This window comes from Frankliniella occidentalis, unplaced genomic scaffold, assembly GCF_000697945.3.
Source record: "Frankliniella occidentalis isolate FOCC.00 unplaced genomic scaffold, Focc_3.1 Scaffold161, whole genome shotgun sequence".
In the NCBI taxonomy this organism is placed as follows: Eukaryota; Metazoa; Arthropoda; class Insecta; order Thysanoptera; family Thripidae; genus Frankliniella; species Frankliniella occidentalis.
This window is the reverse complement of record NW_026267287.1, coordinates 236,843-250,459: the sequence shown is the minus strand read 5'-3', so window position 1 is coordinate 250,459 and position 13,617 is coordinate 236,843. Positions and strand designations below refer to the sequence as shown.

The 13,617-nt window shown below is 40.1% G+C and overlaps 5 protein-coding genes and 1 long non-coding RNA gene across 9 annotated transcripts in view; 3 read left to right on the top strand and 3 right to left on the bottom strand.

The window, feature by feature from the left end:
* The window catches only part of LOC113210593 (tubulin alpha-1C chain-like), a 10,420-nt gene extending 7,900 nt beyond the window's left edge, over nucleotides 1-2,520 (top strand). For both annotated transcript variants that reach the window (XM_052271417.1, XM_052271415.1), the window contains exons 6-7: nucleotides 2,047-2,236; nucleotides 2,346-2,520. In XM_052271417.1, the coding sequence (XP_052127377.1) occupies nucleotides 2,047-2,236; nucleotides 2,346-2,443 (288 nt within the window). In that variant the 3' untranslated portion in view covers nucleotides 2,444-2,520. The remainder of the gene's footprint in view (nucleotides 1-2,046; nucleotides 2,237-2,345) is intronic.
* A 330-nt stretch (nucleotides 2,521-2,850) lies between these two features.
* Nucleotides 2,851-6,322, bottom strand: LOC113210585 (DNA-binding protein Ets97D). 2 transcript variants are annotated; one of them, XM_026428655.2, is made up of 11 exons: nucleotides 6,304-6,322; nucleotides 5,487-5,587; nucleotides 5,241-5,404; nucleotides 5,016-5,145; nucleotides 4,814-4,937; nucleotides 4,562-4,724; nucleotides 4,345-4,452; nucleotides 4,049-4,261; nucleotides 3,777-3,977; nucleotides 3,474-3,697; nucleotides 2,851-3,392 (listed from the first exon to the last, which is right to left on the bottom strand). In XM_026428655.2, the coding sequence occupies exons 2-11, from the start codon at nucleotides 5,582-5,584 to the stop codon at nucleotides 3,240-3,242; spliced, it is 1,578 nt and encodes a 525-aa protein (XP_026284440.1). In that variant the 5' UTR covers nucleotides 5,585-5,587; nucleotides 6,304-6,322; the 3' UTR covers nucleotides 2,851-3,239. The 2 variants fall into 2 exon arrangements, with proteins under 2 accessions (XP_026284440.1, XP_026284439.1); XM_026428654.2 differs by lacking the exon at nucleotides 6,304-6,322 and adding an exon at nucleotides 5,916-6,096.
* Nucleotides 6,074-7,460, top strand: LOC113210588 (glutathione S-transferase 1). The gene is made up of 6 exons (XM_026428657.2): nucleotides 6,074-6,218; nucleotides 6,398-6,550; nucleotides 6,634-6,692; nucleotides 6,790-6,931; nucleotides 7,003-7,164; nucleotides 7,239-7,460. The coding sequence occupies exons 2-6, from the start codon at nucleotides 6,407-6,409 to the stop codon at nucleotides 7,392-7,394; spliced, it is 663 nt and encodes a 220-aa protein (XP_026284442.1). The 5' UTR covers nucleotides 6,074-6,218; nucleotides 6,398-6,406; the 3' UTR covers nucleotides 7,395-7,460.
* LOC113210590 (uncharacterized) lies at nucleotides 6,965-7,552 on the bottom strand. Its single transcript, XR_008011602.1, has 2 exons — nucleotides 7,417-7,552; nucleotides 6,965-7,329 (listed from the first exon to the last, which is right to left on the bottom strand). It is a non-coding gene; the product is annotated as an uncharacterized LOC113210590 (long non-coding RNA).
* Nucleotides 7,553-8,221: 669 nt separating this feature from the next.
* LOC113210589 (glutathione S-transferase 1) lies at nucleotides 8,222-9,712 on the top strand. Of its 2 annotated transcripts, none has more exons than XM_026428659.2 (6): nucleotides 8,222-8,390; nucleotides 8,555-8,707; nucleotides 8,787-8,845; nucleotides 8,947-9,088; nucleotides 9,167-9,328; nucleotides 9,406-9,712. In XM_026428659.2, exons 2-6 carry the CDS (start codon nucleotides 8,564-8,566, stop codon nucleotides 9,550-9,552), a joined length of 654 nt encoding a protein of 217 aa, XP_026284444.1. In that variant the 5' UTR covers nucleotides 8,222-8,390; nucleotides 8,555-8,563; the 3' UTR covers nucleotides 9,553-9,712. The 2 variants fall into 2 exon arrangements, with proteins under 2 accessions (XP_026284444.1, XP_026284445.1); XM_026428660.2 differs by having other exon boundaries at nucleotides 8,226-8,434.
* On the bottom strand, nucleotides 9,625-13,522 carry LOC113210586 (pre-mRNA-splicing factor 38B). The gene is made up of 9 exons (XM_026428656.2): nucleotides 13,283-13,522; nucleotides 12,928-13,089; nucleotides 12,722-12,846; nucleotides 11,717-11,868; nucleotides 11,428-11,488; nucleotides 10,970-11,089; nucleotides 10,745-10,893; nucleotides 10,322-10,642; nucleotides 9,625-10,235 (listed from the first exon to the last, which is right to left on the bottom strand). Exons 1-9 carry the CDS (start codon nucleotides 13,296-13,298, stop codon nucleotides 10,211-10,213), a joined length of 1,131 nt encoding a protein of 376 aa, XP_026284441.1. The 5' UTR covers nucleotides 13,299-13,522; the 3' UTR covers nucleotides 9,625-10,210.
* Nucleotides 13,523-13,617: the final 95 nt, after the last annotated feature.

The following is a 13,617-nucleotide window of genomic DNA, read 5'->3' as shown; positions in this document are numbered from 1 at the left end:
AGTAGGGCGAAATGAAGGTGGCGAAGAAGGAGAAGCGGGTGCACAACCACTCGGTCAAGGTAGATAGATAGTAGATAGTATAGATGGCAGGTGGATTTAATTTCATTCATTGTGGGGTTACTGGCCGCCCACGCTGCCCACTGGGCCACGGAGACGAGATGGGAGGATGGCTTGAGGAACAGGATGTCATGCCACGGGGTGCCGGGCACCGCCCAGACCTCCCGGGGACCACCTAGGGACCTCCCCAGGACGTTACTGGGTTGCGATGAGGTCGCGCCGACTTGGCGTAGGCGCAAATTATAATACTGCTACTAACCTTTTATTTTGCATTTTTTGAAATTATATTCTGTTTATTTAGTTCGTTTCCCACTCCCCTTCCAACTTTTATCCTATTTAAATTTTAAAAACATCCTAACTTACACAGCTACACTCCAGTGTGAACTTTTGTTCTCATTTAGCAAAACAATACACCCAATTACCACTTTTGCTTAAATAAGCCGTCAGAAATTGGTAGCTACATAAAATTCTATTCGCTCGAGAACATACTAAGCAGAACCTTTAAAGGATGCCCTTCGGGGCAGTATCGTCGGGACATTCTGTGGTAGCTCCCACGTGTGATGTCTTTACTAAAACATGCTGGGTAGAACCCCACTGTTGCGCCCCTAGCAGCACATTGGCAGGTCCACCTAAGGAGGTACTTGGATGGTATGTCCTGTCTGGGAACGTACTAAGTAGCACCTCGGTGGGACATCCCTAGCAGCAGATGAGCAGGTCCACCTAAGGAGGTACTGGGATGGTATGTTCTGTCTGGGGACATGCTAAGTAGCACCTCGGTGGGACATCCCTTCGGAGCTCCACTGTTGGTATGTCCTGAGGAGTAACTTCTCAGTACATCCAATCACAAGTGCCTCCCAATTAGATCCTATCCGGGATGTGAATTAGGACATGCTGCCAAGCACATCCTGAAGAACTCCGTGGCATGTACTTTCGGGACGTCCCAGTAGTACTTGTGAAGGATTCCCATAGGATCATCCCCAATGCCTCCCGAAAGTAAATGGTAGCTGCTTTGTTGACTGGGTTTTCCAGATGATTGCAGCCCTTTCATCATTTCACGCTGTTCCAAGGCAGATTTGTGTGGGTTCTCTGCATGAAAGCTTTCCTTTTTTCACGGCACGATTCTCCCTCCTCCTCTTCATCTCATCTAGAGTTTCACTCTCCTTGCGTGCAGAAAAACCAAACGTTCTGGAATTTATAAATGAGGTGGAAGAGAACTTGAGTTCAAGAATTGAAAATTTCAGATTCATAAGATTGGCCCTCGTAAATCAAATCGTGAACAGGATTGAGACAAACTTTTGTTGATCAAAATATAAGATTTACCATAAACACTTTCTTAATTTGAACATATGCATAAGAGAGCACGACATCCGAAAGATAGGTTAGCCGTTGGAGTACACTGGGAAAACAAAGGTGTGATGTCCTACCTTTCCAGGGGCGTTAAACTCGTTTTAAGGGTGCTAAAGAGCATATTTTCAGTTTCTTCAAAATATTTTCTATATGAGCAAACCAATCATATTTTGAGATTCATCATCGCATTCCTCACAAAATTTTGCGTCAAACGAGCCTACATGTGATAGGGTTCAGATAAGCGGTCAGCAAATGAAAAGCAAGTCAAAAAGTACTAATAATGAAATTAATCTATGCCATTATTGAACAGAACCCCATCATATGTAGGCTCGTTTGACGCGGAATTTTGCGTAGATTACGAAAATAGGTTTTAGAATCCAATTTTGTTCCATGGGGAAGAAATATTTCGAAAAAACATAAATTGTAATGCCTTTGGAGATTTAACGCCCTTTAAAGGTAGGATATCCTACCTTTGTTTTACCAGTGTATGAAGTCCTTAAATAAAAATTATTTCAATTTCAATTTTCCTCCTGAATACGGTTGGACGGCAGGGAATGACAACTCCTGAGAAAGCTCTGTCTGTTCGAACAAAGCCGGGGACTGATCCTACTGATTTTTTCTACCCCAATTCCACACCCGCAGGTTGGGATAAACTACCAGCCACCCACCGTGGTGCCCGGCGGGGACCTGGCGCGAGTCTCCCGTGCCGTCTGCTCGCTGTGCAACACGAGCGCCATCGTGGACGCCTGGGCCGCGCTCGACTACAAGTTCGATCTCATGTACGCCAAGAGGGCCTTCGTGCACTGGTACGTCGGCGAGGGCATGGAGGAAGGTGAGTCCATGGCGCTTATTGCAACCTTTCCTCCCCCCCCCCCCCCGTTTTCTTCCCGCAAAGGCGGCTGTTCTCTGTGACTATGGCCGGCGACCGTTTCGATTCTCAGGAGAGTTTTCCGAGGCGAGGGAAGACCTGGCCGCCCTCGAGATGGACTACCGGGAGGTGCAAGAGGACACCATGCCCGACGACCAGGACGACTACTAAGACTGGGTACATCTCACATCAAACTTCATACATACTTTCTCACGGAAAAAAATAAACGAGTTATTTAACAATAGAGAATATGAACGTCAATTTATTGAAAATATATGAAAGAATTTTGTTTTACAAAACTAGTAAAGTTTATAGAAAGATCTGACCAGCACAGACTTTGAATAAAATTGATTAGGAACATCCGGCAAGCTTTCAATGTCTGCATAAAACATTGATCAATGCTAAAACTTAAAACTTGATTGTGATAGCCTCTACTATGTAAAGCTTCTTAGTAAACAAAATAAATATGTTAACCTGTAAATTGAGAAAAGTGGCAGTTTTACAAGAAAGCAATGTAACATTGCCGCCTTCGTCATGTCTTATCATAATTATATCACCTTTTAAAACCAATATTGTAATTAAAAACAGTTCCAGAACATTTAATACATCCAACATTCGCCTAACTAACACAGGCCATAAACACAAACTACAAAGCACACCATCATGTTAGTTTTTCCGGCAACACACAAATCTATTAAATAATAATCATTAATCCATCAATGAAAGTTAATTGAGAAAGTAAACTTCATGCATATCTTTTAGATGGATATTAAATATTTTTCTCTAAAGAGCGAAACAGCATACAAAAATACACCGGGGGTGGTAAATAGTCTCCATACAACTGTGAGCTATGGAAATAACAATTCAAAAGCAGGGCAAACCAGAAAATAAAATGAAACGGTAAGTTTTAAGATGAAATCAGTATCAGGTAACAAAGTAATGTATATGTAATACAGTGTACAATATATTAAACATGGACAGGTGATAAATTATATTGAGGATTGAAACCCAATGATTTTCTTTCACACTCTTCAACTAAAGCATTAAGTTCACTAGCACTATATCCCAAAAGTTGTTTAAGATCACACACAAACTTATACACAAATCTCTTGCCCTGAACCTGAAATAGGAAAATTAGAATAAAAAACACAATCATGGAAGTCTTTTCATAGGACAAATAAAATTCAGAATTGAGACATACCTTTGATATCATATCCCCATCATAATAGTACCTTAGAGCTCGACTTAACTTTTCATAGTTCATTGTAGGTTTATTTTTCCTCTCACCCCAAAGCTGTGCAACCATTTCTGGATTGAGAAGCTTAAATTCACCATCATCACCCAACCACTGAATAACATCTCTGTGTTCTTTATCAGTTAATAATTCTAATAAAAATTGCCATAACTGAATTTGACCATTATTTCCTGTAAAAGAATTTTAGTGAACTGATCAGTAGTTTTAATACTTCAAGATTACATAAAACGAAGAGAGTTTAATTGATACCTGAGCGGTTCCCACATCCGATTGTTGTAGCATCCATAGAACCCAAAGGTAAGCCCGACACCCTGGCTGATCTTGGTTTCCCATGAAGTTTGCCTTGACCTGAAGGTTTGTGTTGCTTGGAGTGCACATAAGTCTGATTTCGGCTTGCAAGAGCATGAGACTTTTCTTTTGGTTCTTTATGTGCTTTAGTATGCACAACAGCTTTAGAACAAACAAAAAACATTATTTTTTGCCAAGACTCGCAAGATAGATGGATAGATTAACACACTTACCAACAAACTTGCATTTCCTGAGAAGTTCAAGGTGAGTCCAGAATAGGTCACCAGGATCAAGTGGAACTTTTGACTGGAATTGGGCCATAGTCATGTTACATAAGTCTTCCCCAGTGATAGCCCAATCCTTTAGTTGAATTCCTACTAAACTAAAGTGCCTCACAGCCCACTGAAGCCAGTGTAGCACTTGAGCAGCAGACCAATCATTTGGATCTGGAATGCAAGAGAAATTAAAACAAAAACAAGACAGATGTAAAAGATGGATGGTAAAAAATATATTAAAATAACTGTTATACCAGGTGGTATGCTGAGTTTTTCCATCTCTTTTTTAAACTTTGCATCAACAATCCATCTTACAGGGTTTGCAGCGGGAGGACTGGTGGGAGATGGTATACGTGTAGATTCTAAAAATAGAAAACAAAAGTCAGCCAAAAATACGTAAAAATCACTACACACAATATCAGTTCAAATTGCAGGAGGGGGAGGAATCAAATGAATTTACAACATCTATACCTTGACTTTCTTCAGTTTCTTCAATGTCACCATCCTCAGCTGGTTTCAAAACATCTTCAATGTTGATTTTGTTAACTTTACCATCAGTCTTTATTCGAACATTGACCTGCACCAAACCTTCACCTTGGACACATTGGTCTACTAAGTTTTTATGGCTCTCCAACTGAAAATTCAATAAATAGGTAACTAAAGAAGTTAACCAAGAGGAAAGTACAATGTCTTGCATCACACATTTTAAACTAATGAAATTACCATTTGAGAATCCTGGAGCCAAAATTCATAATCTGACAGATCTACAGCCAACCTCTGCTCAAGCAATACACGTAGCGTAGATAAAGGCTGTCGGATGTCCATATGCTGGACAATAATGTCATCGCTGCAATAAAATTGATACATAATAATACTTTCAAATAACGGCAGAAATTAATTGATAGTCTCAGGACCGTTTACTCACTCATCTTGCTGATCTTCATTTGGTGATAATGGATCTTTGGAAGGGCTTTCCGCTGATTTATTCATATCAATATCTTCTACCATCTCCAGCCCAATACCATCCAAGACACCATCAACTGATATAAGATTTCCTACAAATAATGGGGAAAATAAAACAGGTAGAAACATGATAAATACAATATTTACAACTCTATTTCTTAATCTTTAAAAACCTATTTTGTCACACCTGCTTCATCAGTGGCACTTGTATCTGTCCCAAGGACACAGTCATCGCCCTGAAGCATTATCATTGCGTCATCCGCCCCCAAATGTTCCAGCTTGATTGGCTTGTCCATGAGGTTGCTGTGATCTAGGAGAGTTTCATCAACTTCACCAAGACCCAGCTCAGTTCTGAAATACAATGACAAGGGAAAGTGGTGAATTCTTAACAGAAATGTTCCACTCTTTTCATTACAATGAACTAAAAACTTACACCCCTTGAAGCTCGTTCTCAAATGAAAACTGCTGTTGCTTCCCGTGCTCATCAACTTGCAGGATTAAAACAGTACCATCACCCTCATTTTGTTCCATGTTCTGTAAGGTGTTGTAAAACTGATTAAAGGCAAACGCAAGTCTATTCACAGAAAAATAAAACTGTGGTTGATGCAGCAGACTTTGACTTTTAAAAGTTGTTGGCAAGAATGTCAATCACCCTACTGATGGTTCATAAGTAAATTAATTTGATAAAAGGAATTACACTTTACGGTTGTATCAATAGTAGTTCACCACTATCTCAAAAAGTTATAAGCTTAGTAATCAAACAAACACGAACACCTAACCTCGTTCACAGTATAACTTTGACATTTGAACCAAGACCCACATTAGATTAACCAAAGAAAATATAATTTAACTATTGACTTACATTTGCTATATATATTTACACACTTCATTGCAGTATCAACGCAAAATATGAGAGTAAACACGAAAAGTTGATTTTGACAACTAAACGCGCGAGAATCACAACACGCGGACGCGGAAGCGCTCGACTCGCTCAAAAAATCTCGATGGTTCATCGATGGTATCGAATGACAGTCGACTGTTGTTGTTGTTAGTGTTTCGTTTTGTTATTGTTTGTTGTGTGTATATTTGTTTTTCTTTGTTTTTTACATTTATCCAGGTTTATCTGCACATGTGGCTATAGTTCTCCAGAGGTGCTAAGTTTGGGGTATGCTAAACATCCTTGCGCATACTAAATCTGCACTGATTAAAATTTTGTGATGTCACACACCACCTTGACTTTTGATCCTTACCTGTCAGCTGATAGTGTGGCTGCCAGTGAGCTGTCAAAAGGGAAGGCAAAAGTAGTCAACTTTGAGAGGCTTACAAGTAATTTGTTTCTTACAGACTCCTACGATGAGGCTCATTGAACTTTATGGTTTTATTGCCAGCCCACCTCTTCGTGCATCAATGATGACGTGTGAAGCAATAGCCGTCAAATACAAACTCAAGTTTCTTAATGTTTTAAAAATGGATCATCACAAACCAGAATTCTTAAAAGTATGAGCCGCTTTAGAATCTCACAGTTTCCTATGAGAGTGTTTACTCCACTTTTACTCTATTTCTTTAATTTTTTATACCAGCTAAATCCATTGCATTCCATTCCAACTATGGTTGATGGTGACTATGTTCTTTTTGACAGGTTCGACCAATTGATTGATGTTTTCATGCCTGGTTTGGTTATTCAAACTAATAGTGTGAAGTTAAAACTGTTTATTTTGTTCCACTTTCTGTCATAGTCATGCCATATCCTCTTACCTTGTCAATGCGTATGGTAATGATGACAAGTGGTACCCCAAAGAACCCCGTCTTCGAGGAGTTGTTGATCAACGACTGCATTTCGACAATGGTGTTCTTGGTCCAGCATTCAAGAAGTTGGGAGTAAGTTCATAGTGTACTTAACTTATAAAATAATTTTAAATTTAAAAATAATTTTTTCTTTTGCACTACAGGTTCCTGTTTTGTTTGGCAAACAACCCAATCCCAACCATGTAATTAGCTTGAAAGAAGCCTTACAAGACCTTGACAAACTCTTAGGTGACAGCCAATTCATAGCTCTTAGCTGGCCCACAATTGCAGACTGCCATTGTTCATCATCGGCCCTCAGTGCTGAGGTGAGTTCCGAAGTCAGTTGTCTTTTGCTATTGTTTCAAGTCGGAAATCTGTTTGACGGCTTAAATCTCTACAGTGTGTGATGCCCGATATTGTGCCACCACGAGTGTCTGCTTGGCTACGGCGCTGTGAAGATGCACTCCCTGGTTTCCAAAAGGTTCACTCTCCTGCAGTTGAACAATTAAAGCAATTGTTTAGTACAGTTGACTTGAAGACAATTTCAAAATTGTAATTTACAACAGATTAACAATTACTTTTAAACTGTTAAAAATAAAGCATTGGATACATTTCACATAAATATTATTTTAATATATCCAGATTTATGAAACGCTGTTGAATACACTGTTGAATAATGACCATGTCGACATTAACCGGTTAAAAACGACATTAGCCTGTTAAAGTCGACTTTACCCGAGGCGGCCGGTTAGAACTAGTTAGAACCGGGAGGTCCCCGGCCCACTCCTAGTCCTTATGCTGGAGTATCCACGCACTAGGCGGTCTTCCATTGTCTGATTGGACCGTTGGCCTTGACTCTGACTGTATGGCGCAGCGCCACCTCAAGGCCCGGGACTTCCCCAGGGAACAGAAAAGGTCAAAGTGATGTCATTATAACTGAAGGGTGTCATTTTACGCTCAAAATGAGTGTCAAAACGATGTCATGATGACTTCAAAATGACTCCTTTTAGGTCAATTGAGATCAATTTGGCGTACTCCAAATGTGATGACACTTGACTACACGGGTTCGTTTAAAAAAAACTTTTTGCGGTTAGGATGTCAGACCTACAAATAGCATTATGACAAAATTTCAAATTAATTTTCCACGAAAAAATTTAATAAAAAATTTAACAACTATAATTTTCCTCACAATAACCTGGAGAACCATCCGATCCGACGCAGAGTCCCCAGAGGGGGGAGGGAGGGAGCGGAGACGGGGGAAGGGAGGGCCAAATAGGAGGGCCGTGGCGTGGGCGGTGGGCGGCCGGTGGGCCCTGATCACGTGATCTCTGCGACTCTCCCCCCTCCAGGCTCCCTAGCCTGAGGGCCTCCTAGGGAGCCATGGGCGAGCGGGCCGCGATCACGTAATCTCCCCCCTCCAGCCAGTCCAATGTTTAAAGAGCCTCCACTCTCCACTCCAGATACTTACACAACAGAGCCGCGTCAGCAGTCACCGCAGTCGGGTGTCAAGGGCAAACTGACCACGCAGCTTCCTTCCAGTTTCTAGAAACAAGTAAGCTTACTTCGACTTGTATAGGGATAAAGGAGTGACACCAAGTGAGACCGATTTTGTTACACCCACATATGCGCTGTGGGGAAATACTCTGTAGTGTTCGGTGTTCTAATAGGGTTTTAACTTTGAAAGTGATACAACTAATTAATTACATCTTTTGACAGACAACTACCATGGAGCCTGTTGAACTTTATGGTTTCAAGATCAGCCCACCTCTCCGTGCAACAATGATGACCTGTGAAGCACTAGATGTCAAATACAAACTCAAATTCCTTGATGTTACAAAGTGGGATCATCACAAACCAGAATACTTGAAGGTATGAACTGCTGTAGAATCTCAGGGTTTCCGATAAGTGTATTCCACTTTCACTCAATTGATTTAATTTTTTATTCCAGCTGAATCCAATTCACTCCATTCCAACATTGGTGGATGGTGACTATGTTCTTTTTGACAGGTTTGTGCAATTCATATACATTTTTATGCTTAGTTTGTTCAACCTAAACTATTAGCATTAAGAAGTTAAAACTGATTAATTTTTCCTCAACTTTGTCATAGTCATGCCATATCCTGCTACCTTGTCAATGCATATGGTAAGGATGACAAATGGTACCCCAAAGAACCCCGTCTTCGAGGAGTTGTTGATCAACGACTGCATTTCGACAATGGTGTTCTCGGTCCAGCATTGAAGAAGATGGGGGTAAGTTCATCATGTGTTGTAAATTCTGAAATTTGTAAATCTCTTGTAAACCTAAATCTTGACTCTTTTGCAATCCAGGTCCCTGTTCTGTTTGGCGAAAAACCTAACCCCGACCATATCGCACATGTGAAGGAAGTCTTGGAAGACCTCGACAAACTCTTGGGTGACAGCCAATTCATTGCTCTCGACTGGCCCACAATTGCAGACTGTCATTGCTCAGCGGCAGCCATCAGTGCTGAGGTGAATTCAGATACAGTTGTATTTGTCCAGTGCTGTTTCAATGGGAAAATGTATTTGACTGCCTTAAATATTTACAGAGTCTGTTGCCGGATGTTGTACCTCCACGAGTATCTGCTTGGCTACGGCGCTGTGAAGAGAAACTCCCTGGTTTTCAGAAGGTTCACGGTCCTGCACTTGAACAAATGAAGCAAGCGTTCAGTGGGGGTCCAGTACAACTGAGTTAATTGATTGATTATGAACCTGAAGCTTTCAACAGAGGAAAGATTGTTTTTTATAATGTTACAAATAATACTGGATACATTTCACATAAATATTTTAATATATCCACATTTACAAAATGTAGCTGAATAAAGGAACATCCAATGTGTGCTAATATTACAGCAACTTTCAAAAGCCTCTTTTTTTTTACAGTCTATAGTTAAAAACATGGCATGGTTGTATCACACTCTAAGTCCTCTATAATTATACACAGACTGAAAATGTCCCTGAGGCTTCACAACAATTTAGGCAGAAAAAAAATGAATCAAATATAATTTATTCAATGAAATTAAAATGGAAGTTTGGTAAAATAAGTGGATTTTCAACTACTGGCTCGAAAATACAAACTAATTCAAAATAGAATTTTAGAAAGAAAAATACAACTCTCTTGAAGACACCCGTGAAAACAAACGCTACTTGATGAATAAAATTAAAATATGTGTTACTATATTAGACCAGCTTCTAATTTATTATCTCTTCTCAAAAATATCTTCTTTATACTCAAAGTGTGCAATATAATGGAACTTGAACTTGATTACGAGAGCAGTGAAAAAATGACATTGCTCTAAAACATCAGTGGCTCACATCATATTTAATCCCACAAACATGTCACAGCAGCGGTATTCACCTATAGCTAGAGGAACGATGCCTGGGAAAGAAAAAATAAAATTAAGAGATTAATCAGGAGGGGTGCTCTAAAGAAAAAGAAGTAATTGTCTAATATTGTCAACATACCTGTCTCTAGAAGTGTGTTGTTCTCTATAGTCCCGTTCCCTGTATTTGTCCTTGTCCCGTCCATGGTGCCGTTCTCGTTCCCTGTCCCGACTTCTGCTGCGATCTCGGCTCTGACCGTGCCCTTTGTAACGGTCTCTCTCACGCTCCCGGTCTCTGTGCCTCTCTCTTTCTCGGTCCCTATCCCTGTCTCTATCGCGGTCTCTGCTACGATCTCCATCTCTGACATCTCTGTCTTTTTGTGGCCTTACATCCCTTTCACGGTAGCTGTCTCTAAGGAAGGAGCTGCCATCACTAAACGGTGGACCTCCATTTGGTGAATCCCTAAAAAAAAATAAAAAATGCAGTTACCAGTAAATATAGTCCTTATGATAAACAGCAGGGATGTAGAAAATTAATTAGATTAGAGTTATTCTGTTTACTAACCTTCGGTGTTTGGAAAACTTTTCGGCCTCACCAAACCCATCATCACCCCCCCGATCAACAGGACGAGATGGTCCACCAACATTTCTTGGAGGTTGCCGGATTGGTGCATTGTGAGGGAAGCGTTCGGACATTTTTTTTTCTAGGGATTGCTGTGAACACATAATAATACAATGAGCCACAAAATGTACATCTGTTTCATAGTATCTGAGTGGTACAGCAATTTACCTGAATAGGTACTGGAATCCTAGGAAAGAGAGTTGAGAACCATTCTAGTTTGGTTAAAAAGATTCTTAACATACAACCAATTGTCATAGTCTGTCCTCCACCAGCTTTCACATCAATTTCCTGCAACAGATCAAACAAAGCACTGCATCAGATACATTTTGCAAGCACCTTTCAGATTATTGAAGTGTGTAACAACACATAGACAAGTGTTTATTTTTCTGGGAGCCTATCTTCCACCTGCCTCACCACTTATGAGGAGAGAAAAATATTTTTCTGCACCATTCACTGCATGATAGCAGATTTCTCTCAAACTGAGGATTAATGAACGAGAGTCCTTAAATGACCTCCAAGTAATCTACCAGAACTCCTAAAAATGCACGGGCCCCATCAAGAATGTGACACCAGAACACTGTAAACGTTAAAAAAGATTAGTGTTAAAAAAGCCACATGATACGCACCTCTTCATCCTCAAGGTACTCATCATACCAGTCCCATAAGTCAGCTGGTGGTTGTGTGTACCTGGAAAAGACAAAGGAAGATAGTACATTTTTAAAGAAGTATATGCCTGGCAGTCTTAGTTTCTCAGAAATTTCCCATTTTCATTTAGACATATTGATGTTCTGTAGAAATCAACATTCCCTCAGAGTCTAAGATATCCTACAAGCTCTTTCTAACACACATAGTGCATCCAGTAAGAGCTACAAGCTCAGGCTGGTAGGTGGGGTCGGAACCAGAGCAAAAACTTACCTGATGTACATAAAACCAAGACCACGAATATAAGGTGAATCTTGATGGGTGATTAGCCCATTTACCTGCTTTCTTGTTAACTTCAAGGTAAACAATTTGTAGAGCAGGCAGTATGCAGTGGACACGATGCCTCCAGCACCCACACCTCGAACCTGAGCACCACATGGAACAGAAAGCCACAAAATTCTCCGTAAGAAATAAGAAACAGAAACTTGCAAAAGAAAAGCTTACAGCCTACAAGCTGCTATACTGATGTAGACTTAAATTGCTTCAGGGTATTAGAAAGGGGGCTATACTTTGCAAACTTTAAAACTATTGCTACCAGCCTTAAAAAAGAATATTACTGTAGTTAACTAACTACAGTTGGTTAATTAACGTGATTTTCATTGTCTGACGCTTCACATTTAACTATGATGAATTGTGCGGTCAGCTACAATTTAGGAAGTATAGTAAAAACTCAACCAAATGGAACCGAACCATTTCATTTTTGTTTAAGAAAGAACAATTAGTCACAGGAGTTTCAGAACACAATGGAGCAAAAAAGAAAAACAAAAACAAATAAGCCCCAAGGCTAAAAGGTTTGGAATAAGGACAAGAGTTGAGAGTGTTACACTTAAGCACATCAAGATTAAGATATAAATTGGACATGCACAACAACAAAATCAAAGGGCTCTCACTCATTATGACTTGAGGTACTCTACGAAAAACACCAGTCAAACCCTCCAGGCTCATTTCGTCCCATCATGTCACATGAGGCTCCTGCAATCTGAAAGCACTCATAGATCATTTCAGAATTCAAACATATGAGTGAGCATCAGTAAAGAGAAAAGGTTATGACCATATTCATCACTGTGATTATCGTCAATAAAACCATCACACCAGAACTTTTTTTTTTGTGACATTGCAAAGCTTACATGAAGAGATAGTTTCCCCCGAATGTTAAACAGGTATTGAAGTAACTACTGGTGCTGAGTCAACACATAAAAGGAAGAACAAAATACTTACACCACCACACATGCCTGTCTGACCAGCAGTTTTCCTACTGCCTTTTTCCCATGGTTCCATATGCTGAACTTTGTAGTATATTTCGTCAATAACTTCATGATAAGTCTTCAGCTCATAAAGATTAACTGAAAACCAAGAAGCAAATTAATTAAGAGCAAAATACAGCAATGCAATAGAAAAATTGGAGAATTTGAACATTTGCTTACCTTTAAAGTAATGTGACGATTGTATGTTCGTAAGAATAAGTGGGTTCATGTTCATTGTCCGTTCATTACCCCAAATTGGTAATGTGTTGCCTTTCTTCTCTTTTTTTGGCCCTTGCCTGATTGGTCTCTCGGAGTCATCCTCCTCTCCATTCCACGAATTTTCTGAAAATATACAAACAGTGGATAACGGTCTTCGAGGTTATGGGAAGCGAAACACAAATCATCCAAAAAAGGTCTATTAAAGAGTTATCAGAAGTCAACACTACAAGTTATATGAGAACAAAAATTTCACTATTACGCATTAGTGCGTAGGTAAGAAGGTAAAAAAACGGGACTAAACGTTTTCGGAACTAACCATCATTTGCGTCCATTATAGGTGAACTGATTTTTAAAAGAACTAGCGGAGTTACACCGTGTTTCCCTTTGGTAATGCGTAATTGCCTTATCTCGAACCAGTCGAAGATTTTTCCACCTTGATCTGCTACATCAGTGGTCAATTTGGGATAGTTTTCGGTAAAATCTTCGGGCCGTGTACAAACGCACCAATGTAACGTAACACAATGCACAATGCGATATGAATGCCGTGACGTCACGGTCACGATAGAAACAGCGCGTTTACGAAACGAAGTCTCGTCGTGACTGCCGAAGAAGCCCGAACCCCGACCTGACCAGAAGGCTCGCACATTTGAA

What these genes read in the sequence shown, in the direction of transcription:
- LOC113210585 (XM_026428655.2), bottom strand. Translation starts at nt 5,584, where the DNA reads ATGGAACAAAATGAGGGTGATGGTACTGTTTTAATCCTGCAAGTTGAT. An exon ending in CGGATGTGGGAACCGCTCAG is followed by an intron (nt 3,698 to 3,776) that starts GTATCAATTAAA and finishes ATTCTTTTACAG; the next exon opens with GAAATAATGGTCAAATTCAG. An exon ending in ATGGGGATATGATATCAAAG is followed by an intron (nt 3,393 to 3,473) that starts GTATGTCTCAAT and finishes TTCCTATTTCAG; the next exon opens with GTTCAGGGCAAGAGATTTGT.
- LOC113210588 (XM_026428657.2), top strand. Translation starts at nt 6,407, where the DNA reads ATGAGGCTCATTGAACTTTATGGTTTTATTGCCAGCCCACCTCTTCGT. An exon ending in GACTATGTTCTTTTTGACAG is followed by an intron (nt 6,693 to 6,789) that starts GTTCGACCAATT and finishes TTTCTGTCATAG; the next exon opens with TCATGCCATATCCTCTTACC. An exon ending in CAGCATTCAAGAAGTTGGGA is followed by an intron (nt 6,932 to 7,002) that starts GTAAGTTCATAG and finishes TTTGCACTACAG; the next exon opens with GTTCCTGTTTTGTTTGGCAA.
- LOC113210589 (XM_026428659.2), top strand. Translation starts at nt 8,564, where the DNA reads ATGGAGCCTGTTGAACTTTATGGTTTCAAGATCAGCCCACCTCTCCGT. An exon ending in GACTATGTTCTTTTTGACAG is followed by an intron (nt 8,846 to 8,946) that starts GTTTGTGCAATT and finishes ACTTTGTCATAG; the next exon opens with TCATGCCATATCCTGCTACC. An exon ending in CAGCATTGAAGAAGATGGGG is followed by an intron (nt 9,089 to 9,166) that starts GTAAGTTCATCA and finishes TTTGCAATCCAG; the next exon opens with GTCCCTGTTCTGTTTGGCGA.
- LOC113210586 (XM_026428656.2), bottom strand. An exon ending in ATCGTCACATTACTTTAAAG is followed by an intron (nt 12,847 to 12,927) that starts GTAAGCAAATGT and finishes CTTGGTTTTCAG; the next exon opens with TTAATCTTTATGAGCTGAAG. An exon ending in CTTGGTTTTATGTACATCAG is followed by an intron (nt 11,489 to 11,716) that starts GTAAGTTTTTGC and finishes TGTCTTTTCCAG; the next exon opens with GTACACACAACCACCAGCTG.